The 27660-nt window shown below is 42.7% G+C and overlaps 1 protein-coding gene across 3 annotated transcripts in view; it reads right to left on the bottom strand.

The window, feature by feature from the left end:
- The window catches only part of LOC115050807 (growth factor receptor-bound protein 10-like), a 37510-nt gene extending 13433 nt beyond the window's left edge, over positions 1-24077 (bottom strand). The window contains exons 1-5 of one of the 3 annotated variants that reach the window (XM_029513882.1): positions 23746-24077; positions 20853-20960; positions 15549-15642; positions 10939-11209; positions 10093-10216 (exon numbers count right to left, since the gene is read on the bottom strand). In XM_029513882.1, coding sequence (XP_029369742.1) covers positions 10093-10216; positions 10939-11209; positions 15549-15642; positions 20853-20903 — 540 coding nt within the window. In that variant the 5' untranslated portion in view covers positions 20904-20960; positions 23746-24077. Of the gene's footprint in view, positions 1-1289; positions 1435-10092; positions 10217-10938; positions 11210-15548; positions 15643-20852; positions 20961-23745 lie in introns of those variants that run through there. The other 2 variants (XM_029513883.1, XM_029513884.1) reach the window with 2 other exon arrangements.
- Between the last annotated feature and the right edge of the window lie 3583 nt (positions 24078-27660).

Below are 27660 nucleotides of genomic sequence, written 5' to 3'. Positions count from 1 at the left end.
GGCTGGAAGCAGTAGACAGGAAAAAGACAGTAAAAAGTTGTGACATGTCCTGAGTTGCTTTCAGGAAATCAAATCTGCAGAGAAAAAAAAAAAAAAAAAAAAAGGCATGTGGCGCAAATGTTTAGTTACATTTACCTCCATAACCAGGTGTTTTGTGAAGTCCACCCTTTGGTGAAATCCTGTTCATATTATTCTGTCATCCCAACGTGAGCAGCACTTAAAAAAAAAAAAAAGCAAATAAAATAAGGAAGGATGACGTCCTGGAAAGGTCGGCTGGCCGCTGCGCTCTCAGCTCAACCAGACTTACTAACACGCACTTCCACACATATGCATGTAAACCTGCTTGCGTACAACCCACAGAGACGTTTCTTTGTCACATGCATCTGCAGTCCACAAAACAGGGAAAACACACATTCACACTTGGACAGTAGAATAACACATGTTGTTTTTCGTCCACCAAAATGTCACAGCTGGGAACAAATAGCAATTTTTGAGTTTACAGTTTTGAGCCAGAGTAACTTCCATTGGTGCGCCATTTTGAACTATTTCAGCAAAGTGCCCACAGCAACATTTAAATTGGTGGTAATTTTGCCTTCTTCGAGTGTCACTCTGCACAGACCAGCTGCTTCACCCCACTGTATGAGCAGATGCACGCACACGTCGTGGTGAGCTTGCGCTCACATGGTACATAATACAGACACACACAATATGAGCATCATTAAATGAAAAAGAGATAAACTGTCTATGTGCGTATGTTTGTGTGTGATTTCTCATACACCCATATACCCACAGCAGGGATTCTGCCATCCCGCACTTCACACACAAAACCCGCCAGAGGCACAACTGTTGAAAATTAAATGAAACAAGACACAAAGCTGGAGATGGGTGAGGGCCTGGGTGAGCAGGCAGGGAAAATGAAGTCGAACAATGGCATCGAGAAGTGGAAACACACAAAAATACAGAGAATTGTCAACAACGGTGGCCAGCACAGCAACGCCAAGATACGAGACTCAACCAAAATGCAATCAGAAAGAACGTCACAGTGCTCTCTATCCCTGCAAAGCCACAAGACTCCCTCTTCTCTTCTCTCACGCCCCTCTATGTGAATTTATGACGCATGAGCTTTGTGTGAGAAAAGTTTTAGAAACATCAGGGGAGAAAATGCAAAAGGTCCTCATCGCTCAAATTGGCAACCAACACACACACACTCACACACACACACACATACACACACAGACCTAATGATAGACAACCAGAAAAAAGATGAACACACACACAAAGTCTCTTACCTCCACAGCCTGAAAGAGGCAACAGTCTGGAGAGCAGGATGGCATTTTCACACTGAGACGCTCTCCAGTGACACAGACAGAGCGAGAGAGAGAGAGAGAGAGAGAGAGAGGGAGGGTGAGGAGGAGGAGGAGGAGAGGGAGGGGAGGGAGGAAGTCAGGAAAAGAGAGAGGGAGGGAGGGACAGATTGGCAAGGAGAACACAAGAGGTAAGAGGGGGAAGGAGGGAGGAAGTGACAAGAGGAAGGACGAGAGTGAAAGAAAGACAGAGTGAAAGAGAGAGAGAGAGAAGGAGAGTCAGCCTGCCCCTTCTTCTTGTGTTGGGCAGCATAAAGGCAGAGCAGAGAGGAGTGGTATAACCCCCCCCCTTCCCTCACACTGGATTAACCCAGTGTAGGATTTTTAAACGGTGAGCTGATACCTGTCACGTACTCTACACCCTTATCTTCAGGGCTGCGTTCAAATCCCCCCCCCCCACCAAGAAAAAGTCACTGTCAGGACGTCTTGACAGCATTGCACAAAAACCAACAGTTTCTCTCCTGAAAACACACCCACAACAACACACACACACACACACACACACGCACACACACACACACACACACACCCCTTGTTCTTATGCATCTACTGACATTTTCTCTGAACTGCTTGATGGTTTCAATTTCTCCCTCCTCCCTCTTATCCGCCTCCTTTTCCTCTTCCTTCTCCTCAGCTGTATGTGAAATACTATGCAATGGTGTTAGGACCAGAGCAACATGTGTACTGCACGGTGACGCCTTCGTGGTTTAATAAGAAGGCAGTTGAAAGCCGCTTTGAAAGAAAAAGAAAGGCGGAAAACGGTGAGGTGATCTGCAGCTGTATGGATCACGTGTTGAGAGTTCGGGCTTGGCTGAGGGGGTCAAGGGAGGGGTAGGGAGGGAGGGAGGGCGGGAGGTGGGGGGGGGGGGTCGGTTGCTCAGCAAATCTGCCCAGTCTGAAGAGAGGTAGACAGAGAGAGGGAGAAGGAGATAAAGAAAAAGGAAGGGGGGGTAGAGAATAGAGAGAGAGCTATGGAGGAATGTCAGTAATGCAATACTGAGTCATAATCAGGCTCATGTGTAGAGCGGAGGCCAACCCAGCTGGCCCCTAATACAATGTGCATGAGAACGATGAACCCCCCGCACTCACATATATATACACTGTATGTATGTATATATACTAACACACACACACATTGTAAACTAGGACAACCAGCTCCAGCAGATTTTTGTGACTGCTCGTCCTTTTTTCTCTAGTTGCACACAGCAGTTTTGCAGCCATCTGGGGATCAGTATAACACAACTCATACTGAGTGTACAAACATGTGTGTCTATGTATTTATAGGAGGATCATGCATGTTCATGTATTTTATGACTGCATGTGAAAGACAGAGAAACTGAAGGAAATAAAAAAAAAGCACCCATTGTGATTATACAGTATGGCTCATCAACACACTTTCACACTTTTCTCTCCTTCTGTTGCTTGTTTTCTTTCTGAATTCTTATCTCATTTGTTCATTGACTTTTTCTGAACTTTGAATTAACTGTTTCAGCCCTAAAAACAGAAAAATCTGTTTATCTGTTTATGTTTCTCTTTACTGAGTTTCATCTTTTGCATGATAAAATTTAACCCACATTGGCCTGTCCCCCCCCCCCCCCCAATTCCCCATATCCACTCCCCTACACTTCCTCTCCACCAGTGGAGGGTGAGCGTTGGAAAAGTACAGTCCACACAGACACTCACACAAAAGGCACACAGGCACATAGACACACACAAAAAAAGCCTTGGAGCTGCATCATATTGAATTGAAGGGTAATGGACAGACACCTGTGTGTATATAAACAAAGACACACACACACACACACACACACACACACACACACACACACAGTAAGCACAGAGTCAGAGGTCAAAAACAATAATCTGCACTCGGGTCAGACCCACTTGACCAAGAAGCTTATGGGCCCCAAAACCTTTCAGGATACATGCAAACACACACACCAGAGAAGAAATGCACACACACACACACACTGGTCTGGTTATTTTAAGCCAGAGCAGATCTCTTACTCAGACTGTAAAATAAATCTTGATTCATGGAGCAGATAGAGTAGGTCTGTACATTTTTTAGGGACATTTAAACTTTTTCTCATCCATGGTGGCAAATGAAAATGGTTAACTTAGAAAACCATACAGGGACTAAAGAGTTGATTTTGTTTGAATGTGATGTTGCTATACAGCCCTAAAGCTGAGAGAGAAAATGAATAAATGTGTAAAACACAGCCATAACTATTAAACTAAAAAAGGTGTGGAAAAAGTTAAAAATAATTTGTGAGCTGCATTTTGTCATGTGCTACAATGTTTCTACTCAATAAGCCTCCATCATTATGAGCACCACCAGACAGTGCTGGCCAGAGGACGGACAATGCCTGGTTTTCATCTTGACATCGCCCTTAAGGACAGAAGCTGTTCAATCCTAGTTTCACCAGACCAGAGACTCTTGTTTCTCACAGTCTGAGAGTCCTTTCACTGCTTTTGCAAACTCCAACCAGACTTGCATGTATCTTTGACTGAGGAGAGGCTTCTGTCACTCTGCCATAAAGCCCATGGTTGTCCCTCTTCTTCCAGAATCTCTGGAGCTCACCCAGAGAGACTGTCCCAGTTGCTCAGTTTAGTAAGATGGCCAAATAAGAGACCTGGTTGTTCCAAACCTCTTTAATTTAAGAAATTTGTACTTCCCTTCTCCAGATCTGCTCTTTGACACAATCCTGTCCCTAAACTCTGTGAGCAGTTCTTTGCTGTTTGCTCTGACATGCATTCCCAGCTGTGAGTCCTTACAGTTGTGTGCCTTTCCAGGTCATCTACAATCCTTTGAATTCACCACAGGTGGACTTTTGAGTCTCTGGCTAAACCTGATCCTCTGGCTAACCAGAGTCTTGTGAGCAGAGTGGGAGACAATGATACATCATAATGTGGTCTGCAATATTTGCTTTCGTTATAGATGTCATGCCAATTTTGACATTCATCGGGCATAGAAATGAAATATTTCTCAGTTAGAATGTTGACAAAGTGACAAGAGTCCATTCATGTAGGGCACACATGAATTGATCATCATCTCAAGCAAGTGACAAGTCACTGGAATTATTCCATGAGCACATCATAACTTTATGAAGTTGGGACAATGAACAGGTTAGCAAACATTTTCCCAGATACACATCCCTCAAACGTGGCATGGTTGGAAATAATTTGCGGCTGTGTGCTCGGACTGATGAATGTAATCTCACTCTCCTTTCAGTTCTGCTTTTCTCTCCACTAACCCCGAGACGTGAGCTGCTAAATGTGCCACTACATCCACCAGCGAGCTGTTTAGTTTGTCTGTCTGTTGTTTTAGGTTGAGAAGTTGGCAGAGGGTGTGTTTATCAGACCTTGTTTTGCTGAAAAACTGCTGACTACTAAAGCTGGAAATAAAGCTAAAAGCAACAAAGCAAAGATATGAGTCGAACTCCAAAGCAATAAGCCTAGAGACACTAAAACATGGTGTTTTCCCCTGAACAGCTTAGGTTTGTTTTTATTAAATGTCAGTACTTATAATGTAAATAGTGTAACCTTTGCAAGTTAAACAAATTTGACTAAATGGATAAAGAGATTGAACTATAAGCCCATTTTTGCATTATCCTGTGGTTAATATAACACGAGCTGCTACAGATGATAGCTGAATGTCTGAAGGCGGCCATAGCAGACTAACACACCCATATCTAATGTCAGCATTTGAATGCTGGTTGCTGGTCACTTCTCACCCAGGTCTATTACGGCATCAGTCGTCTTTCATGTCTGAGTGGTTAGGTTTCAAGCCAGACAGAGCTGATTAGCTCTGCAGACAATCCAAACTCAATTTCACCTCTGTGGAGCACCACCACAAAGCCTCACTGAGTGGCTCACCTCCCCACCTTCCCATGACCCGACAGTGAAACGGCACTGTCTCAGACACACACGGACACAGATAAATGCATACGCAGTCGGACAAAATTCCTCTAACTGACTGATGCGCTCATTTCTAAGAATCTCTTCTGTCTCTTTACTAAATTAAGTCCCATGGGCGTTGATGAAGTCAATCCAATAAAACACAAGTCAAAATGCTGACCTGCTAGCAGTTTTAGCAGAGTTAACACAATGATTCATTTAGCCAAGCAAAGATCCATCCATCCATCCACACGCCATCTTTTATCTAATTTGTGTGAGGAGGAAACAAAAAGCTCTCCATTCTCACAGCAAAATGAGCGACTGCTGATCTCATCAAATAAAATCCCTTGAAACAAAGAAGGTGTCTTCTTCGGGAATGACAATTTTAAGGTACTACATGTAAGAATGTGAGACAACTTTCAGATTCAAAAGGAAATTTGATGAGTTTGAGCTGAGCGTTTTAATGGTTTGAATAAATGTTATGGAAAAACTTACATCTAGAGTGCATGCACGTGTTTGTGTGTGTCAAATAACTTATGTTCCCTGGCAAATTATGAAGTTGCATCATCACACTGCCACAGCATGTAAAACATTTACTGCATGGCAGGAACTCAAAAGTCATGTAAATCTTCATTACACAGACACACACACACACACACACACATACCCAAAGACATTCACTCAGAGAATTCGGCTTTCTGACTTTGAACTCTCCCTCGGTAAGAAATTTAAATTACAGTGAAGTATGCTGATCGGTATGAGGGAGCACATGTATCTATCTAACAATGAATCTTACACATCTATGTCAGTATAAGCGCACTGTGTTCAACCAGCTTTCGCCGACACCTTTACACACACACACGTATGTGCACCTGATCTGACTGCGGTGGGTCAGCAGACCATTGCGTGCAGGAGTACATCAGCTGACCACAGACAAAGGAGGAGGTATGAGTCCTAAACTGAGAGTGTGGGACTCAGAAAGTGAGCCTTAAATTAGGTTTAATGACACTGCTGCAGTAAAAATAGCCATCATGTCAAATATTGCTGTAGGGGTGAATCATAAACAAACCTATAATTCCACTGTCAGCTGAGATGTAGTGTCACAATGTTAAACACTGACAACATGAAAAAATGTACATAAATTACAGTAGTCTTGTTCAACTGCGAAGTATAGACTGCTTTCAGAATCAAGGTCCCATATTTCATAATTTCCCAGCATCTTATTAAACATTGCAATATCCATGAGGAAAGATATTTGTTGTTTTAAAAACCATCAAAGTGTAATTTGACATTTCTTCTCTTGAGCTTTTCAGCTCTAGTAACATCAGGTCAGATTGACTGATGAAGATGTCTAACCTATAATCTAATCCCTGGTTTGGTTTCTCTGAGTTGGTCCCAGTGGGCAGGGCTTGGGGCATTGACACGCTTTGTTGTGACTTCACAAACTTCCAAAAAACCCAGCTCATTTTGAGGCCCGTTTCTGAATACAAACAAAAACAAAAACATCAACCTCCACTTGGAGCGAAGTGAAGAGATACGGGGTCGAATGAATGTCAGTAAAGAATGCCAAGGCGGTTTGTCCGGTTGTTGTATCAACTATTTCAAAGTGGTAGAGTAACTGAGCCAGATCACACACACGATTGACAGAAGTATGATCGCTCTTTGTCAATAATCTTTTTTAACTTTTGTAAAATTTCACAAGCCCAAATATTTCAATAATCAGACCACGCACTGAACAACAAGTCCTGAGAAACTGATTCTTTCACATCCGTCTTTTTCACTAGAAGCTTCTTTTCTCTTGCCTGCTTCCACTGGGAGGTCAGAGGTCAAGGTCAGCTTCAGAGCACTGAATTCAGGGCTGGAAGGGGTTCAAAAGCTTGCTTAAATCTACATTAGCAGGATAGATGCTTGCCAACACAGGGGGCTTGAACCCGAGACCTTTGGTTGAGAGACAGTGTCTCCCTGCTGTCTCTGGTGTTCGTAATGCCATGTCTCCGGCCACAAATAAAAGCAAGAGTTGCGTTACAGCCACAGTCCTGGTGCCAAACCAAACCCATTTGCCCAGTAACGACAGACAGGACCTGACCAAATCCTTGTGAAAGCGGGGGTAACATGACTGACCTGTATGGTGTAAGACTGTCACAACTTGCGTGGGAAATAGCTTCTATCAGAGTTCAGCGTTGACATTACAGTCAGACTGCTAAATAAGCTTTTGGCTGAAGCATGTACCAGGGCACTTTAAAAGAAAATTAGATTTACCATGAAACAAGTATTAAATCCGATGGAGATCCAGTGTCATGTCATCTATTCATAGCAGCCTGGTCAGGCAAGATCACAACTTCATTTATGTTATCAAAAGCAATGCAGGCCATAAACCTGCCATGTCGCACAGAGTTTTACTGGCTCATAATGTGAGCTGTGTATCCCCTTGAGAAAGACTGACACTTAGTGAAGAATGTTCAGAATCCAACTCCACTGCTGCCTGAATTCGAATTGCACTGCATTGCTGTGTAAGCCAATCCTCAGTGCTCCTCAGACTGCATAAGTAAACCAACCACATGTGCTCAAACACCTTCAAAACTCTGGCTAGCTATGCATGACCTTAGATAACATCGGGGCAGCTGCAGCACGTCTGGGGCTAAAGGCCAACTTATTGCCAGTCTGCTGCCGGTCCTGCTGATCAGTGAGAGTTTCATTCAATCAGACAGAGACTAGTCACGGCTCACTTTAAGTATGAAAGCAGATTAAAGTACATGATGGTTCCACTTGCGTAGGCAGAAGGAGTCCAGTTAATGCCAAAGCTGGTTTAGCTGGAGGTCTACGGCCATGCTAACAGCTCTGAGACGGCGTACTTGGGCACAGAGGTTTACCTCCACCATCAGATGCTTGTTAACTGGCATGAAACACAAGCTACATCTAGTTTCCAGGTAAATACCCAACAATTTGGAATTTTGACCTTAAGCTAACCTATTACATCACACCACTGGCAATCTTATGGTGAATGACAGCGACTCTTCATCTGGAAACATCATCTAGGAATCACGAATGTCCATATATGGAGATCCATCGAACACACACACTGATACGCTCTCTTAAGTGGCGCTATCAAGGCTTTTTAACCATTTCTTTATCAGTTTCCCAATAATGGGTAATCTTGATTCATCCATTTATAATAAATATGTCTGCTGATATTGGTGTATAACACATTTAATACTGTCCCAGCCACTTCCTCTGCTTCTTCTTTCCCCTTAAAGAGATCCACCAAGGGTTTTTTTTCTCCTTTGCTGACTATGATAAACACAGTGGAATGTGGGAAGTGATTTTTCCATGTGCCTTTCATTCCTTCCAGCATCAGCTTTATCACTGTTTTGTGATGGAAGAATACTATAGCCTTCCTGTTTTTGTGCCATTGAGCAGTCTTTTCCTGTCTACTCTAACCTGGTGACATGCCATGAAAAATGAAGTTAAAAAAAAAAAAAAAAAAAAAAGAGCAAAATGCTGCCAAGCCCTTGAGCGGTAATCTGTTTGAAAAGTTAAAGCACTTAGGAGTCACTGATGTAAGATACAAAGATGATGCTAAACAAATTTAGGAAAAATGCTGTTGAAACGTTCAAAGTAACCACAAAACACTGTATCTCATGCATGTTGAAATGAAATGAGGCAACATCTCTTCAGTTCTCATAAAACAAACACTCAGTAAGGACCTTTGTACAAACTGACTCCAGACCATGTGAGATAACGTCAACGATAAGTCAACGAAATTCAAAAATAATGCTTTCCCTTATCGCATTTATTGTGCATGTGTGCATATGAGCTGAATAATGACACCTGTGAGTGTTTCTGTGTGTGCATCAGTTTGGGTGTGCTCGGATGTGGAGGAGGGGATTCAGTGAGCATCTAAAATAACTCTTTTATTGTTCAGGGTGGGCATCCTGAAAACATCTTTGAGAGAGATGGAACATTCCTGGGACAGGAGGCTCTACCGGGGAAGGAAGGGCAAGGCTAACACCCACACACACAGTGACGCTAAGAGCCAGGGTTGAAGCGTGTGAACCGGAAATGGGTGCCTGTCTTGCCAGAGTCAGCAGACGGATTTAAAAGGTTGAGGGAGATCCGACCGGCTGACGTTCCCAGCCATATTCCAAGCTCTGATACAAGAGTCTGCACTCTGTCTGCAGCATCCTGGAGACATTGCTCATCGCCCACCAAAGCAAAACATGTGCGTCAGTCTCCTTTTTGCATGTGTGCATATGTGATTGATAATGATGCTTCCAGAATAACACACACACACACACACACACACACACACACACACACACACACACACACACACACACACACACACACACATATACACGTACACAGTCAGATAACCCAGGGTGAGCTGTTGTGTAATGGAAGGAAAGGTTGGACGCTGCCAAAGTCAACACAACATTGCTCTGTCTTGAACAGGCCAGTCAGCTGGTTTGAGAGTGAACACAACGCGCACAAACACATACACACACAACGGCACTCCCTCATTTGTGTTAGTGGTCAAGTAAAGGACAACAAATACTGGGAGTTCAAAACCCATCGGAACCACAGTGGTATTGAGTAGTAACCACTGAAAAACTGGGAGAATTTGTCATAACACTACAGGGAGCCATGTATATTTATTTCCTCTATATATGTCATAATTTCACTGAACTAACAGCCGATGCGCTGAAAACTGAAAAGGCAGTTTTTTCACTGCCACAAACCGACGAGGGAGCCATTCAGTGAGGAACTCTCCAACACTGCAGCACATCAGTTGTGTGAATTAGTGCTGGTGAGGTAGTGGCAGCATACTTACGTGGTTGTCAGAGGTCTGTATGGGGTTGAGAACCGGGGAGCCTGCTGGGCTGCAGAGCTCAGGGAAAGGGTTGGGGATGGCTGGCAAGGAGGCAGGACGCAGCTGCTGCTCTTCCTGCAGGCACCTGCAGAGGGAGACACACACACTGCTGTCACTGTATCGACTCACCAGTCAAGGAAAGGCAATATTGTGCAAACATAATCATAGGAATCATTTCTGTATGAGGAGATATAACCCACATCTTATAGTTGATTAGAGCATTTATTTAGGATTTCTGACAACATCTCAATACCAAACTAAACCTTGTAAAGTTGTGAAGTGTTGCGACTAAAAAGTGCAAACATTGTAACTTTATGTTGATTAATGTGAAAGTGCTTCTGCTGCCATTTGCAGTCATGTAGTGGAATCACACAGAATAGCAGAAAGAACTAACCGCTAGTTATTTTGGTGCCAACTATGTGTAGAAAATGCCTTTTGTCTTCATACATGATAGAGATAGGGACAGAGTGGGGGGGTGAGATGGAGAAGAGGGCCGGATTACTGCAGACAGACTGAGAAACGATAAGCTCTCTCATACATTTCTAATAGCTCGGACTTTCAAAGAGTATCAGCTCACTCACTTTTTTTATTTATTTATTTCGAACTGGAATTAAAGACCGAGATCTGTAGCTGAATCAATGTGGACAAAAATTATGTGCAATCAATACTGTACATCCACAAGTTTAAAATTAAACCTGAAATAGAAAGAAAAAGAGAGTTGCATCCACACAACCCGGGGCATCCAGGTGTCGTTATCTTCATAAAACAGAGAAGTCAACCTAGACGTGAGGGTGTGTGTGTGTCTACCTGACGGCCTGGATGTGCATCGGCTGAGAGTGCCTCAGCCTATCGCGGGAGGGGGAGGCTGTGGGAAGAGGAGGGGTGTGGTGACGGTGGGCCTGTCCCTGTCCTGGGAAGGCAGCGTTCACATGCACATGGTGGTAGTGGTGGTGGTGGTTGTGCGGAGTGTGCACATGGCCATTGTTCAGGAGTAGTGCCGTATCTGCTTGAGAAGAGTACACGCTCTCCATGGAAGAGTTCATCTCATTCACCAGCTCCTCCAAGTCAACGTCGTCATCTGTGGAACCAGGTGTAGGGTGAGGTGGGAGACATAGAGAAAGGTGAAAGGAAGGAGTTCGCGACAGTAAACATGAGCTGGGATTGGCTCCAGCACCCCCCGTCACCCAAAAACGGATATTGATATTGATTGATTGATATTGACATCTTGAAGGTGTGAAGTCTGCTTTATAGCTCCTGAAAGTGGGGGAGGTCAAACATCATGCTTTTCTGACCTCTTGTCCCATTCCTACTGTGCTCCTCTCATCTGCGCATTTAATTTGTCATAATTTCACATGGTGAACTGTCAAAACATTACCAAAGACACATTGTAGTCCTAAACGACTGAGCATGATAACAGAGAGAGAGAGAGAGAGAGAAAGAGACAAAACACAGTCTTGTTTTTGAGTTAAGCTCCTCCTCAAGTTGAATTTCACTTTGGCTTGGATTTCTTCCAGTGACTGTGTTGTACACAAACTCACTGGCTTGCCATTGGTCAGATTATGTGAAACCTGTCATTCACGGGCCTGACATGTCTATCAAGCACTGGATTTTGGAACCACCAATAACCCACAGACTAAACGACCCTGCAAACCAAACCAGGGTTGAAAGGGCCTTGAGAGCTGCTGCTGCAGTGTGGTCATTGTGGCCGTCAGCCATTCAGTCAGTCAATCTTTGTTTTTTAACTTGACCTGTTTATTAATTACCTGGAGTCAGCCAAGGATGTGGCTTTTGTGACGTTAATCAGTAGATGTTTTCTAGACATTTATAGTGAAAAATAAATTGCCTCCAGGGATGAAACAAATTCAAATACCCAAGTTTACAGAAATCCATTTTTGAAATCCATAACTCTTAATAGCAACTGTGCACTGGGAACCAGAGGGAAATGTGTACTAACAGGATGGAAACAAACTTTAAAGGCTGGTTTTATGTTCAGTGGGTCTGTTGAATGTCCTCAGAAGTGCAGTATGTCTACATGTGTTTCTGTATTCATGCATTTGTGTGTCTGTGTGCGTGTGCGCGCGTGCACGTCCAAAGCTCTTTGGACATACGCGTCCCACCCCAACACCAACACCACATACAGAATTCCTGACATTCCTGTAGAGAGAAATTACAGCACTCAGGGAACGTTCAGCCTGTTCGTGGCACATGGTGACCAAATGATCAGGACAAAGTGGGGCAACAAAACACACACACACAGAGGAACCTAGGACACCATGTATACTATGCAGAGCTGATGAGCATGTAATTACACAGGGGAATTAAAATAAAACGCTCTGCATGGTACTGCATGTACAGACATACACACACACACACACACACACACACACGCACTCATGTATGGTCATACACATACACACACCACAAAACTGAAAAGAAGCCTCTGTACCAAACAAAATCAGTCTGTCCAATCCCAAAGAGGCATACATGACACACACTGGCAGACTAAGGGGACAGCCTGGGACACAAGGTCAAGAGATGCTGGTGTTCATGACTGAGACGTAGGATGGGGTCCATTTGGTGGGGCACATGAGCACATGAGGACAGTCTGACATGGTTAGCTCCATTAGCTCTTCTGCCAGCCAATGTTGAATAATGGCCAAAGGCATTTTTACACAGATCTTGTTACAGAGTTATGGTATCACGTAGCTGACCTTTGAGCTTTTGAACAGATGGACAGACACTAGATTGGAAAGAAAGTGCTAAAAGACTTCAAGTGCTTTTTATTGCCAGGCCAGCTTGCTATTGCATTTATAGGGACATTTGTAGCTTTGTAAGGATTTCTGAGTCCATGATTCTTCTAGCACCAACAAGCTCACATCTGAGTAAATGCAGAAAATGGACTTCTTGCTAAGACAGTCTAACTGGCTGGTGGCAGGTAGTAAGGTGCCAAAATATTCCTTTTAAGAAACTTTAACTAGAATTTTCAAATAATAATGGTGAGCTATGCAAAATCAGTTTGTAGAGTTTTAAATATTAGTGGGCATGTCTTGTTTTGGGGGTTGCTACAGTTTCAGTTTGGGATGGCAAGAGCTCCAGTTTAGGATGGTTCTATGGGAGTTAACATGAAAATAACTATAATCTCTGAGTGAAAAGGAGGTCATTAGTTTAGTTACCATTAGAAAGTTAAGGTTTTCTTTGGTCAAATTGGCAAAGAAGCTTGCACTTACACTTAAAAACAAAATCCATATCATCTTAATTATCGTAAATGTTTTCTGTTGGAGCTCTTCTCTGTTGCAGCACCACTTTGTGAGTTCAGCTGATAATTTTCCTCTCCCTCCTCCTCCCTCCTCCTGCTGCTGCTGCTGGCTCAGCCCACAATGCCTTGATAGCTTCAGTGAAGTAAATCAGAGCACATATAGAAAGAAAACATCTTCTCCTCCCTCTCCTTTACTAACTTTAAATGTGAAAGAACTGCTGCAGCAGTTTGGCTTCCATCTGACGACAAAACCTATCATACTACTGTGGCCAATTCATTCCTGCAAGATCCCAGAATACTCTGAATGAGTGCTCGCTGTCCCTGGCCCCAACAACCTGCAATCATCGATCTCTGACGCCAGGCTAGAGCTCGGACAGAGCTAGAAGTTTGAAGGGCAAAGTGCAACAACAGGCAATGAAAATATGCACTTTATTTAGCATATAAATTCACTTTGTCTACATTTTACACTCAAAGCTAACACTGTTTTGTTTTTGTGGTTGTTGCTTTTTCTGTATTTGCATTGTGTTCATAATTTCATTGTGGCAGTATGTATTATCGATGGACAATAAAGTGAAAGTGAAACTAAGACATTCCTATCATAAATGAAGGGCAACTAACCTGAGCCTGGCCCGGTCTAAATATACAGCACATTCATCAATGTAGTGGATGTCATGCAAAGTCAGAAGAAACAATAGCTGAATGACTTTGACTCTCTCTTTTTCACTCAAGTCATCAATTAGTAGATGTGTTTTTTTATTTTTATTTTTTTCCAACAAATCAAGAAATCTCCTGTTGGTTGTCAGTGAAAGATCCAAACTCTAGAAGCTGAAGTCAAGATGATACAGATTTGGGCTTATATGACTATGAAGGCCTATTTTTCACCACACGCTTCATATAATATTCCTGTTGCATGTTTACCTGACCCTGAATGATGATTATTTGAAGAGCATCTCTTTGCTGAATAACTCAACAAATGGATTCACAAACATTATGAATACCCTCAGACACCTTTAGTGTAAGTCGGTCATAATGTAATATTGTAATTTACTTTTCCTTTCCCTCTGGCCCTGACTCATCAACTTTCAATTAGCTTTAATGCTGTTCCATTTTACCTGTTATATTCACAAATAACACCACAAATCGAATATGAAAAAGCTGCTAGCTGTGTATTTTTATGACTAGGTGAAGAATGTCACAGCATTGCATTTTGGTACATTGAGTCTAACGCCAGTGGAAAATTTGCTCGAAGAAGAAAAGGTCCAACACAATTTTTTAAAAGCAGCAGTTGAAACAGCTCACCTGTATGCCTCATTGTTAGTTCACTAGTTATCTTTGAGAACAAAACCACATGTACACTCGTGAATAAACTGGGCCAAGAAATACTAGAAAGAGGAATTTAAACAAACAACTCCACTAATCACTCCTGGATTGTCACTGCATGTGTTCAAGTATGAACCCACATACCTTTCAACTATCCCCACCCCTGCCCCACAGAACCATGGCCTACTTAATATAAACTCCCCTCTCTCCAGCACTGAGTGACCTACAGGCCTATATAAACACCACCTCCAATCACCCTATTCATGTGAGGCCATATTTACAATAGTCTTTCCTGACCATGGAGCACCACACATCACCAGAGCAGTCAATCTACTGCACGACAGACCCAGGGGAGAAACACTAAAAAAAAAAAAAAAAAAACGATTTGAGGAGGGAGAATTTACAACCTCCCTCCTCAGGGTGGCTACTTTCCAAAAGGATTCCCAAGATTTTCCACAATGGCTGAAGGGATTTCTGGGAATATATTGAAAGCAGGCTAATGCATGTGTGTGCAGATTGGGGGGAGGGGGTGTTTGCAGGAAAGTGCTGAGCAGTGCTAAAAAAAAAAGTGTGCGTGTGTGTGTGTGTGTGTGTGTGTGGGGGGGGGGGGGGGGTTAGGATTTTAGCACTTGTCTATATCATCTCCATCTGGAGAGCAGAGCCTGTAATGAAGAAGAGAGACAAGGTCCTAGATGGAGAGGATGTGGGGGGTGGTGTCCCATAAAATAACAGGTGAAAAGAAAAAGATAGAGACAGAATTGTTGTATTATTCACTTTAAGGTTACATAAAAAAATAATTGCGATATTACTTATTTTTATATTGTTGAAAAGGAAGAGTTACCATGGTGATGTGGCAAATTTTGATTGGCTGTACGCTGAAAGCCTGGAACAATGAGCTCCTCAGGCCTCCGAGAGGAAGAGCGGTCCATGCTTTCCTGTGGAAAAAAAAACAAACAAAAAAAAAACTTATGCAGTAAAAAAAACATCAAGTGAGTATAACATGTCACATACCCTAGAACACAATGTGTCATTTTCACAGAGTTCAGCGGGTCAGACAAAGGGTGGGTTCATGCTTCCTCTCCTGAGGAACATCTGGGTTCAAGTTCAAGTACTAGTGACCCTTTGACCCTGTGGCACTGTGTTTTTGTGACCCCCTGACCTTCTCCATCTCTCTCTCTCTCTCTCCATCTCACTTTTTCTTTTTCAGACATTGATTGCTGCAAATGCTCACTTGTGAAACTTCTACAATGTGCAAGACAAAAAATGAAGCAAAAATGTATTCATCGTTTTTAGAGCAAAAATGTAAAAGCTCAAGTACATTGCATACAATCTCACACTTCTGAGTATACTGGCATGCTGTCAAGTTCTTGGCACATTGTCTAATTTGAAGCAGAATAGAGGCAAGGGAGGGAAAAATCCAAAATTTTCTATCTTCCCTTTTCCAGGAAAAAGAGGAACGCGGAAGCATTGCTTCCAGGAACTGCTCGTGGCAAAAGGTCCTGTTGTGCACATACACACACACACACTCGCAGCTCCCCTCAGAGCTTCGAAAACATCCATAAATGCCCAGAGTCAGATTTATAGCTGTAAGAAGTAGCAGCCAAAAGCTTTCTAAGGAAGGCAGCTTGGCTGCAGGGGCTATGGCCTGACAGAGAAAGTCTGCAGGCTTCGACTGCAGCTGAGATCGAACGACTTACCTACTAAACAGTGAGCTAAAAAAGTTTACTCCTGTTCACAGAGATGAGATAATCTCATCATAAAATCAAACAAACTGAGTGCACAGAAAATGACTTCAACTACTGAAGATACCAAAGATCTTCAAAGGAACAGTTCAACATCTTGGGAAATAATTTCCAGCCAGCAGCCAGATATCTTAGTATAATGACTCAAAACGAGGGCAAATAGTTAGCCTGCCTCATTACAAAGACGAAAGAAATATCTACTAACACTTCTGTAAAACTCAATAATTATGGTATTATTTCCCATTTAGGTAATCTGGGTTTCAGGCAGTCCCTCTGAGCCGAGCAATCCCGCACATAATTTCATAAAACTGACAACTCCTATTTTCACACTTGAGTACACTCCACTTTGTACGGATTAAACAAACAAAGTGTAACATGTGAATTGGTAAGCTCAGGAACTGCAGTTACCTTTGCATAGTTTCCAACTGAGTTTCCAACCCAAGGTCTCTGTGCTAAGTTGAGCTAACCTGATAGTTAATTTGACCAAATGGGAAATTGGCATATATCCATTTTCCAAGTTGTTTATGAAATCTTGTAAGATACCGGCTGTTAGACTCTATGGAAGTCAAATGTCATAAAGATTATAGTTGTGTATAATAAAGATTATACACAAAACCAGTTGAAGGGGTTGAACTAACACATTCCTCATTCAGCACAGTCAGCACAGGTTTGGAGATTGCCTTTTCCTGGAAATTAGTGGCTGCGAGTGGTGTTTAAGGCAGGACGTGTCCTAGATATCACTGGGAACAGTGTTAATATACATCTAGAAGTCAACTCAGAGACGACCCTTTCCCATCTGCAGCAGTCGGGCAATAAAAGACTCAGCTTTACCAGCTACATTCCCCATAAAAACCTCATTGTGAACTCCCCATGATGCACTTTCCCTGACTCTAGTAGGAGGATTTAACATTCTGATCCTAGTTCAACTGGGACTTTGAGTGACAAACAAGCCAAAATGTGAAAATCATGATTCCCTTTCTTAATAGTAGGTAATTTTTCCCCAGTTAAAGTATTTTCCAGATGTGGACTGTTTTGCACAATGTGCCAATAGTTATAAACAGCATTTTGGTACGAGTAGTCTTAAAGGTTTAAGTGGTACAGCTTATGATTAGTGAGCCAGTCCCTCCTGGTCTTGTGTTTTAAGTTTCACAAGAGCATCAGTCAAACAGTCCATTTGGTGAATTTTTATTTTTCTTGATATTATTAGTTTCCATTCAGACCATCACAGAGACAAGAACCTTTTTAGTTTTAATAAGTGGTATTTTGATAGGAATGCTGAGATTTTTGTGCAGGTGTTAATTTAGTATTTACAATAACATACTGACTGAATCTCCGCAGCAGATTGTATTTCTTTGGAACTATATATTGTGTCTGTCAGTATATTTCCATTGTGTTAAGTCCAGGTTGTAATGGAACCTCTCTGAGTCTTTTCCTGCTGTTTCAACGATTCGGAAAGTTCTCTAAACTTTCAAACAAACCTAAACAAATACGATACAAGTGACTGGACTTCACAGATTTGGTGTAATAAATACAGCCTTATTCATGCAACGTCTTGACAAACATAATTGCATCATGCAAATGCTGAGTAGGTATCGTGTCTATGATGCTCTTTTGGTGCTTCATCTATTTGAGGAAATGCAGGTCTGCAGCATTATTAAACGGCCCTCTAGGGTGGATTAACTACATTCTTTGAAGAAGCCATCTTCAAGAGTGCAAGCTTTGAAAGATGCTGTCACCTTATGCTTCTTTTTTTCTGGAGGGCTGCTTACTTTGATTGCCTTCCACGGTGATTTCCAGAATCTCTCTGCTCGACAAGCACAAGTGTGAAAAAGTGAAGCGTCGTCTCTGTCTCTTGTTGTTTGCTTCGGTTCTAGTGAGTTATCGCTCGTTACAGATTTTGGAGTCTTAAAATTTGCATGTTAAATGTCACTGCTCTTGGAGTCAGCAGAAGTTGAAGAGGAAATCTTGGAGCTGCTGTTTCTATCTGTTTGACCTTCTGGGCTTGCTTTCATCCATTGATAGACAATTATATTTTGACACGTCTTTCATCGTGAACAAAGCTCTATCCTTCCACCCTATAGCTCAGGGCATCAACACGCATTTCAGGGTTCTTTCGCTTGCAGCATCAAAGGCTGTGGTTCCTCGAAAGCACAAGCACAAACCCATTGCCGTGACAACTGCTGCGTAACCTGTGACCTCTAAGAACAGAAATAAAGAACTGTAGTTTATATTCTAAGACAGAACAGACACGGTCAGGGCTGCTGGCACAAATACTAATGTTCAGGGGCGAGGATCTGTTAAACACTTCATTCTTTCCGCTAAGGTCGTAACTCAGCTGAGCTTCGGGTCTGTGGACTGTGGTTTCTTGGTGCTCTGCAGTGTATGAACATGCACACTGGCAAACAGACACACACGCACACACACACACACACACAAGGAAACAAGAGAAGGAAAACGAGAGTCGCTGGCAGCTTCCTCTGAGACATCGCTGGCACAGATCCAAAGTTTTCACGAAGATAGACAGACGCATGCGCGCACACAAACACTCTCACAGATGCACACTTCAGAGACAGTCCTGGAACGCTGCCCAGATTCCCAAACATGTCTGCCGTTATGTATAGCGTTATGTAAGTATGCAGAAAAGAGGGCTCATTTGCTCTTTATCTATATACACTAAACCTAGAGCCGCTGCCTACAGAGACTCCATGGGGTATACAGTATGCGTGTATGTGTGTGCCATGCTGTCATATCAACTGGCAAGCTTTACATAACACACATGCGCACACACACACACACACACCCATACACACACACACACACACACACCGCAATATTGTAACCCATTTCTCTCCCTCTAACCAGCAAACTCTGTTTTTTCTCTGCTAGATGCAGGGTGGAGGAATGTTGTTTTCTATGGGGATTCAATTCACTATTCACTGCAGCCTTACTGGTGCAAAACCCCTTCCTGGAAGCTAACGTGAACCAATCCAACTTAATGTCAGCTCAACAGGGACTCAGCAGTCCCACGGTTTGAGTTAGCAGGGAGCTGGATTTTTGTACCTCCACTAAGAGGAATAAGGCAGCTGAGGCTACGTCACCTCCATCGTTCCAGCAGTCCCAGTAAGACGTCATGCCATCAATCCCATGCTTTCAGGGCTGTCACAAAACAAAGCCCACAGCTTGTTATTGTTGTTTGTTTAGCACTCTATTTATAGACCTCCACAATGCTCTCTAGCCAAATTCTTTAGGTTACTGCAGGGTTGAAGAGGAGAAAATCTGAGCCGAGGAACAAAGGGCTCATTCTGCAGGAGTTGGACAGTGGAAGTGGGTCTGTTGTGATGCAGGGACGCCATATTTCAACTAGGCTGGGAGTCACTCACTCTGAGGCAAGTAGACTCACAAAGGCACTGTACACATATTGATACGCAGTGAAAGACAGACAGGTTTCTTTGACTCTGAAGACTTATCTCAAACTACACTATTTTCCTTCCCATGGCCCACAAGTAAAAACTCTCCTCTGAACCGAAGCTAATTGAAAACTTCAAGTTGGACTAAACAATGACATCCACCACCAAACATCATGCAAGGTTAGTGGCTAGTCTGTAAACACGCGCCACATTTCCACTGCAGTTTTGTGCAAAATAGAAGTGATTTTTTTAGAAAAGTAGACACAACACTAGTTGCACATGGTCTGTGTTTCCATTGAGTGATGTTGTGCAAGTGAAGTCTGTTTTTTTCTCCACATGCTACTGTTCTAATTATTCAATCTAAGTCAAATTTCACATTACTTTTTTTACGGTTCACTATTTCAAGCTGTATATAATGCAGATTAACGAAAGCATGGCTAGACAACTGAAGAGGAAGGTCACCAGACCTATTTTCAAACTTTTGAAAGCTGTGACTGTTGTTCAGGAAAGAAGTTTGGTACCCAACAACCCTGTGTGGTACTTGGATAATGTCAGTTTAAGTAATTTTAGGAGAAAAAGAAGGAGGAAGGAGCAGAGTATTAGACAAAGTACAATTTTAACATGAGATGGCCAGTGATGGAACAACAATAGCATGAAAGTAGCAACTGTGTGCATGCACTAGTGTCTGCGTCATCTGCTAAAATATGCCCAGGCAGGCATGCGTAGAAGTCCAGTGAAGAGACTCATAGGGACATCTTGAACCCGCTGGGATTCATCTTAGTAGTGCTAGTACAAGACTGAACATGACTGACATTGAGGCCTGATGTTGATTGATGACAGTGATGAAGGTTACATTGTTATTGTAAACTGACCACGACCTACTGTATATTTCACTATTCTTCAGAAAGAGTGGGATCTGGTTATGCAAAAATATGGTCCACTGAGGGAAGTCACTCAGGAACCAGTCGCCATACACTGGAGACACAAAATGTTTACCTGGTAGTTTGGGTGACGTAAGAAGTAGTCAGGGCATCCTGCTAAGGCCATGGTGTTCCTTCAGTGCTCCCTCTCTGGAGAATGACACCCACTGGTCTCTCCAGCACCCTGCACATGAAGGAAGAATAGCAAAGAAAACAGACTAAATGAAAAGGGGGAAGATAGCACCGATTGCTTAACTGAGGAAAGAGTAAAGAAAAGAAACATATCGACGCCTTCTTAAAATAATCGCCTTTTTTCAGGAAACACAAAAAAACTGAAGCATTAGTTGAATAAATGATATTTAGGCAAAAAAAGAATTTTTGTAAAAACATGACTTAGGAAATTATTTTAATAATTCAGTGACAGTGACAATATTTGCAGAATAAACAAATGATGACCAATGATGAAGAAATAGAAATAGTAAGTTACAAAAATGGAGTGAATAGGAGAAGCAGACTTAACATCCCAGGTGAGTTTAGTGGTAAACACAACTGTGTAAAACTGCTATCTTTTTGGTATACCGAAAGAAAAGAAGACAAAAGCCCTAAACTCACCAGTCTTCTAAAGAGAAAACAAAGCCTGCATGTGTGAATGAATGTGCATGCAAGGATGAATGTGTGCACACTGAATCCAACGTAAACACAGCCATTGTGTACAACACACACACACACACAAAGCCTGGGGCTTAAGACTAAATGAGAAACCCTCTCCAAGCTAGCAACACATGACAGCTCTCCACCTGCAGACTGGGGAAGGCAAGGGGGAAGAAAGGGAAGGGTGGGGGGGGGGGGTCTAAAGGAACTTGAAATAGGAGTCGGCTATTTCTACTGCATTGTGCAGCATTGTCTACTGTGAGTAAGCAGAGGCAACTTCTGCATGTGTGTGTGTTTGGAAAGAGGATACACACACTGCAATTGTGTTGAGCATTGAGCAATATATTGCTTGGAGCATAAAAACTACTGGATATGTTTGTAAGTCAGTTGATTTTCCTGCATTAGCATTATTGAATAAAGGGGTATTGTTTGTTGCAAACTGCCAGCTAAAGTATAAAAAAAAAATACTATTCTCCAACTTGCAGCTACACCCCAAAACTCATTCCAACCACTTAGATAGAAGATAAATGGGTTCCTTGGACCTGCATTTTTTTTTTTTTTTTTTTTTTTTTGAGTTAAGTATTCAACTCCAACTTTTTAATTTTCTCTCCTTTCTGGCAAGTAAATCCTCTCCATGCCGAATGGTGAAAACCCCAGATCACCATCAAAATCTAACTGACTGGTCCCTTTAAAGGCTCTGATCTGCTCACCCTTCTTCATGGAAAGCTGTAATAACATTTAGAGATATTGAACTCATGAACTGTACTTTTTCTCTCAATTTAGAAAAAAAAAAAAAAAATTCAGTGCAGCAAGAAATGATTTGTTAAGATGAATATTTCTGCTGCCTACACACACACATTTCAGGGAACTGCTGCAACTGCTGCTTCTAACAAATGTTTGACAAACTGAATCTATACACACACACACACACACACACACACACACACACACGTGCGTGCACGTACTGAACTCTCCATCTCTCTCACTAAATAACATCTCGCACTGTTTGACTCTGCTGGTTTCTCTTCACTTTCTCTCCCAGTGTGTCTCCATTGTACAGGTCATTATATAACAGATATCAGATGGTTCAAACAATATTTCTTCCTCCTCCTCCTCCTCCTCTCCCTCTCTTTTCACCCCACTAATTACTGTTTCCACTGGGGCTCTGCTATCTTTAGGTTGCTCTGCTGACTGAGAATGTGTGTCTAAATGTGTGTGTGTGCACACTTGCACACAGACTGAAAAGACAGCCTCTCTGATGCTGATAATTGCACACTTTTTTCCCCCTACTGTGACCGGTTTCATATCTCACACGCTCTTGTATAGGCTTATGTGTGTGTTCACACCAATTAAAGTGCTGGCCAAAAGGGCAAGCAAGTCAGATCATATGTGTAACTAATAAGCCTGAAAGCAAAGCCAAATATCCAATCGCTGACATTTGCTGACATTTGTGGTTTCTCCTGCAAAGGAAGAGAGTAATTCAGCTTTACTGGTCATATGGGGAGAGCTCGGGAATTAAATGAGGTAGAGAACCATTAATAATGTCACTTGTGTGTGTGTTTGTGGACATAATACACCCACAACTACATCATTTTAAGCACAAATGGACTCTGAGTCTACCATCCACCTGTGCCTGTAGTTTACACACAGTAGTATAAGCCTGACTTCCACATCCTCCCATATGCCTCACTGATACCTGACATTTAGCAGACCTGAAGTCTTTATGCAGCAGGATGGAAGGAGTTTTGCAGTGTGCAGACATTAGACTGCGTTTAGTTGCAACTAATGGAACTTTATGGCAGACCATCAATGCACATGCACATGCACACGCGCGCGCGCGCACACACACACACACCGAATCTTTTCTAATGCACAAGCTCCTTTATGTGCTACAGGTTCAGATAACTCCCTTTCAGAGTTACAGGGAAGATATGAAACAGTCAATGCAGAGGCTCGTTCACACTGATGGAGCATCTAGACTGACTGCTGCATTAGGAGTTATGTCATTTTTACATCTTCAGAGACTGAAACTCCCTTACACCACTATGATGCCCTTAGTATAATCAATAACATATTTCCTTCCTGAGAGGCGAACTCTGTTTCCTGAGCAGCACTATGATGTGCTCCCTGCAGCACGGTTTGTATCTCCTGCCACAGCTGGAGAACAAATAAAACGCTATTTAAAGAACTTTAAAGCGCCTATGGACTCCGGTGCATTCCAGTGCAGGGTGAAATGAGCGTCTATAGGAAGACTGCTTCAACACTATAGGTTCCAACGGGGAGACAGTACTTTCCAAACAAATAACCGAAGAGCTTACGGCAATGAAAGGGCACGACGCGGCTCGGGGATCGAGTCCAGGACGCACGACGGAGCAGGACCCGGCGAACCTCGACTGTCCCCGCCTGGACGTCCACTCAAGCTTCTCTCCCCCCCTCCCTGAATTCAAAACGACAAAACAACAAAACAAAACAAATTAAAACAAACTCCCGTCCCGCGGCTGCTCTGTTGTCTTCACCTTGTCCCCCCGCGAAGTGCTGTCCTCTGCACACGTACACACACATATAAACGCACAATCACGCCTGCACACGCGCGCACACACACACACACACACACACACACACACACACCGCTCTCACCCTGCACTTTCAGACCAGCTGACTCCTCTCTCTCTCACTCACTCACTCACTCACTCACACGCACACGCATACAAACAGGCAGACACGCGCACTCTCGCTCTCTAACTCCCCCTCTCTGAAGGAAACCTCCTCTCTCGGCCCCGCCCTGTTCACGCTGCAAAAAAAAAAAATAAATAAAAAAACACTGTCTGCTTCTCAAACTGGAGGCCCATAAACTAATCTAGCATTTATCGAAACAAGTCAGAAAATCGCCTTTTTTTTCCCCCATCAAACCAAATTTTTATTTTATCATGTAGTCTGTCATTCCACAGCAAGAGTTCTCACTGTTTTTAAAACTGAAAACAACTGAGTGCTGATATTTTTTACAGTGTGTCCAAGAACTGACTTTTAACCATTCAAGTGGAAGGTGGGGGCCTCCAGTCTGTGAGCCACAATGACTGAAGTCATTAATGTCACTTCTGTGTACCTGCTCTGCAGCTCACAGCCACAGCACATGTTCATCCCGTCGAACATTATCACTTATTCACACCAGGAGAAACCGCATGTATAGTCCCCTGGATGTGTTCGAGCAAAACCATACCAGACACATACTCACGGCACTCTCTCTGCGTGGATAACATCAACACATCAACACCAGCAGCTGTTTACGTTGAGGGAACAATGCAAGTTCGGTATCAAGCTTTATTCCTTTACCCGCTGCCATCAGTGGTGCGAAGCAAACCTTCTGTTTTATTTTTGTTATGTATTTTCAAGTTCCACATTTACCAAGCGAGCCAGAGAGCGCTAATCTGGCCTTAACTCTTTGATAACAAGTCTCAACTCTTATAAATAGCTCCCTTAAATATATTTTGATTTGGAAATTAACTCTAGTACAACACAAAACAATTGTGAAGCACAACAATAGATTGATTTTTTTTTTAATTAGTTTGAGTCCTGAAAGAGCTTGATAAAGAGTGAAGTGGTGAAATATACAGAATTATTTCCCAACACAGACATCTATGTACTAATTCTGGTTCTTGTGCAGTTGAATCCCTTTTACAGCTCATAAATGGTTGTTGGTCTGTTAGATAATCTTTGACACCTCCTCCCCTTTCACCCATCCATCAGCCAGCAGCCATTCACAACCTCAGGTTTCACCCACTCATGTTAACTAGACCCGCCTCCTTATCCACTGTCACACCTGTCGTATGTGGACACATGTTGGGGTTGATAGCAGATAAGGAGGAGGCTTGAAAAAGAGGATTCAGTTAGGTGAGAGTACCTAACTGTTCACATATATATATATATATAATATCACATATTCATAAGAGCACAACATTCACTGATGTCATGGTTAGCTGTGTATAGACTCCTTTACGTTGGAGCTTGTCTGCCACATAAATGCCCCAAGGGCAGCCCAGATGGAGCAGAATCCCACCAACTTCCTTTCTCTTGCTCCAGGCAGGCATCCTCCTGCCTCTGACAGGCCATATATACACATGTGTAAGCCTGCCAGAAATCAAACATGAGCCTGCACAGACATGAGCCCAAGGCCATATGCATGAAGCTTCACCACATCTTCAGATAAAGCTTTGCTATGCAAACAGGTCAAAGGTGCTGTCATGACTTGCCCTGTCGTCTGTGTGTGTTTGTGTGCCACTTCCTGTTTAATTTTCATTCTCATGTTCTGTCTCATTTCAGGCCGCCTTACTTCTTGGCCCCGCGTGTTCCCAGCTCCTAGGATGCCCGAACATCTCACCTGTGTCTGTCTAAGCACCTCCCTCTGTTTATATATATCTCACTTCACCCTTTTGTTCTTTGCCAGATCATTGTAGCATGTCTCACATTCCAACCCTGTTTGGATTATTTGCTCTTGTCTTTTGCCTCTTCTCTTTGTTTTTATGCTGACTGACTTTGGACTGACTTCTCATGCACCGAACCCAGATTAAAGACTATTGAATTGATCCCGGTGTCTAAAAGTCTTGATTTCGGGGCCTTTCCCCATGTCTGTACATTAGAAGTACAGACTATTTCCAGGATCAACGCTCCACGTCAGGCTTTGTTTACAAAGCCAGCACCAGGAGGCCTACTGGAAAAACATACATCACACCACCTAACCATCACATGGGAGTGTTTACACTCAGTTACAGAACTTGGCAGAACCTCTCTGACATCTGCAGCAATTCTGTAGCATTTGAACTCATCGTATCATTGTACCGGACTGCAATTACATCTGAACATTTAAAGCAGCGTGTGATTTGGTAGATTAGATATGTACTTGCAGTTGGCTTGTGTTCACAGCAGCTGAAGCAGAAAGTATCTTTGCTCACAGGAGCAATCTCATCCATCTGAACTCACTCTAATGAAGTAGCGAGAACCAACGATGCCAGTGCCCTTCATGGAAAAACCAGGACTTCGAGATCTCGACTTGAGGTCTTAAGTGCAGTGTATTGCATTTGAGCAAAAGAGTAATGTTCTGGAACATGTTAGCATTTAGAGGAACGGCAAAGAAATGCAGAATAAGTCTGTGAATTTCCTTTGAAGCTTTTTGACGCACCGTCTTTCCACTGTAGCCAGCAGCCTTCCCACCCATGTTTGTTGACCACATCTGGCCACTAAATGTTTTCCCCATTCACAAAACAGGCAAGTGTGTGAAATACAAATGCACTGAAGATACTGTATCATCAAATCATCATCATATTTGTTTTTCAAACTTTGAAAACCTTAAACATACAACTTAGTCTTTATCATACAGGTTCATTTCGTGTTACAAATATCTCACAAATATGATTTGTAACATTTGAGTCGACTTGGGGAAATCTCTACTTATCAAGATACTGGTATGCTCAATTTGGTCAGCTGTCCATGGCATCATTTCATTTAGCAATTTTTAACAAGCTATGTTGGTTTGGAAGAAAATACAATTATGTAACTTGGAAAAAGGAAAAAAAAAAAATCCTTGGAGGGGCTCTGTTTGAGTAAATTTTTACAAATAGCTGAGGTCTCTATGAATGCTCAACTTGGATTCATGGTGGATTCTAACACCAAACTCTGCATGCTGTTAAAAAATATGGGACATTAAAAGATGAGTTGCTCCACCACTTCAAAGCACAGTGCCTTCTAGGAAAGCCAACAAACTTTAGAGGCTAAGGTCTGACTTGGTCTGATGACCAGCCAGTCCCACTGCTCTGTTTGTTTGCATTCATGGCCAAAGTGTAACACAGTTACGCAATCGACAACAGAAACAGGTTGATGCTTCCCACTGAAATGGGTCGGTCACACAAACACATGAACATGCGCTGTGTTTTGAAAACATATGAGAAGCGTGGCTGTTACATAAAAATTCCTCTGCTCCTCGTTGGGAAATATTTAGGCATCCCAGATGTGGTGGAATCTGAGTCTCTTGGGGCTTTGAGAGGTCAACTCAGACACACACAACACACACCGCTGCTCACATCACCACAATGGACTAAATTGCCTCCAGTTGTAAATACAATGTACAGCATGCTCACATGTGATGTGTAACTGTCAGTAACATCAAAGCACTATCCTGGCTGACTGTGCCCTTTAAAGTGTGAGACAATTAGAATACCATAAATGGATGGGACACAGGCTCA

Source organism: Echeneis naucrates, chromosome 11 (genome assembly GCF_900963305.1).
Source record: "Echeneis naucrates chromosome 11, fEcheNa1.1, whole genome shotgun sequence".
Taxonomy (NCBI): Eukaryota; Metazoa; Chordata; class Actinopteri; order Carangiformes; family Echeneidae; genus Echeneis; species Echeneis naucrates.
This window is presented reverse-complemented; position numbering and strand designations above follow the sequence as displayed.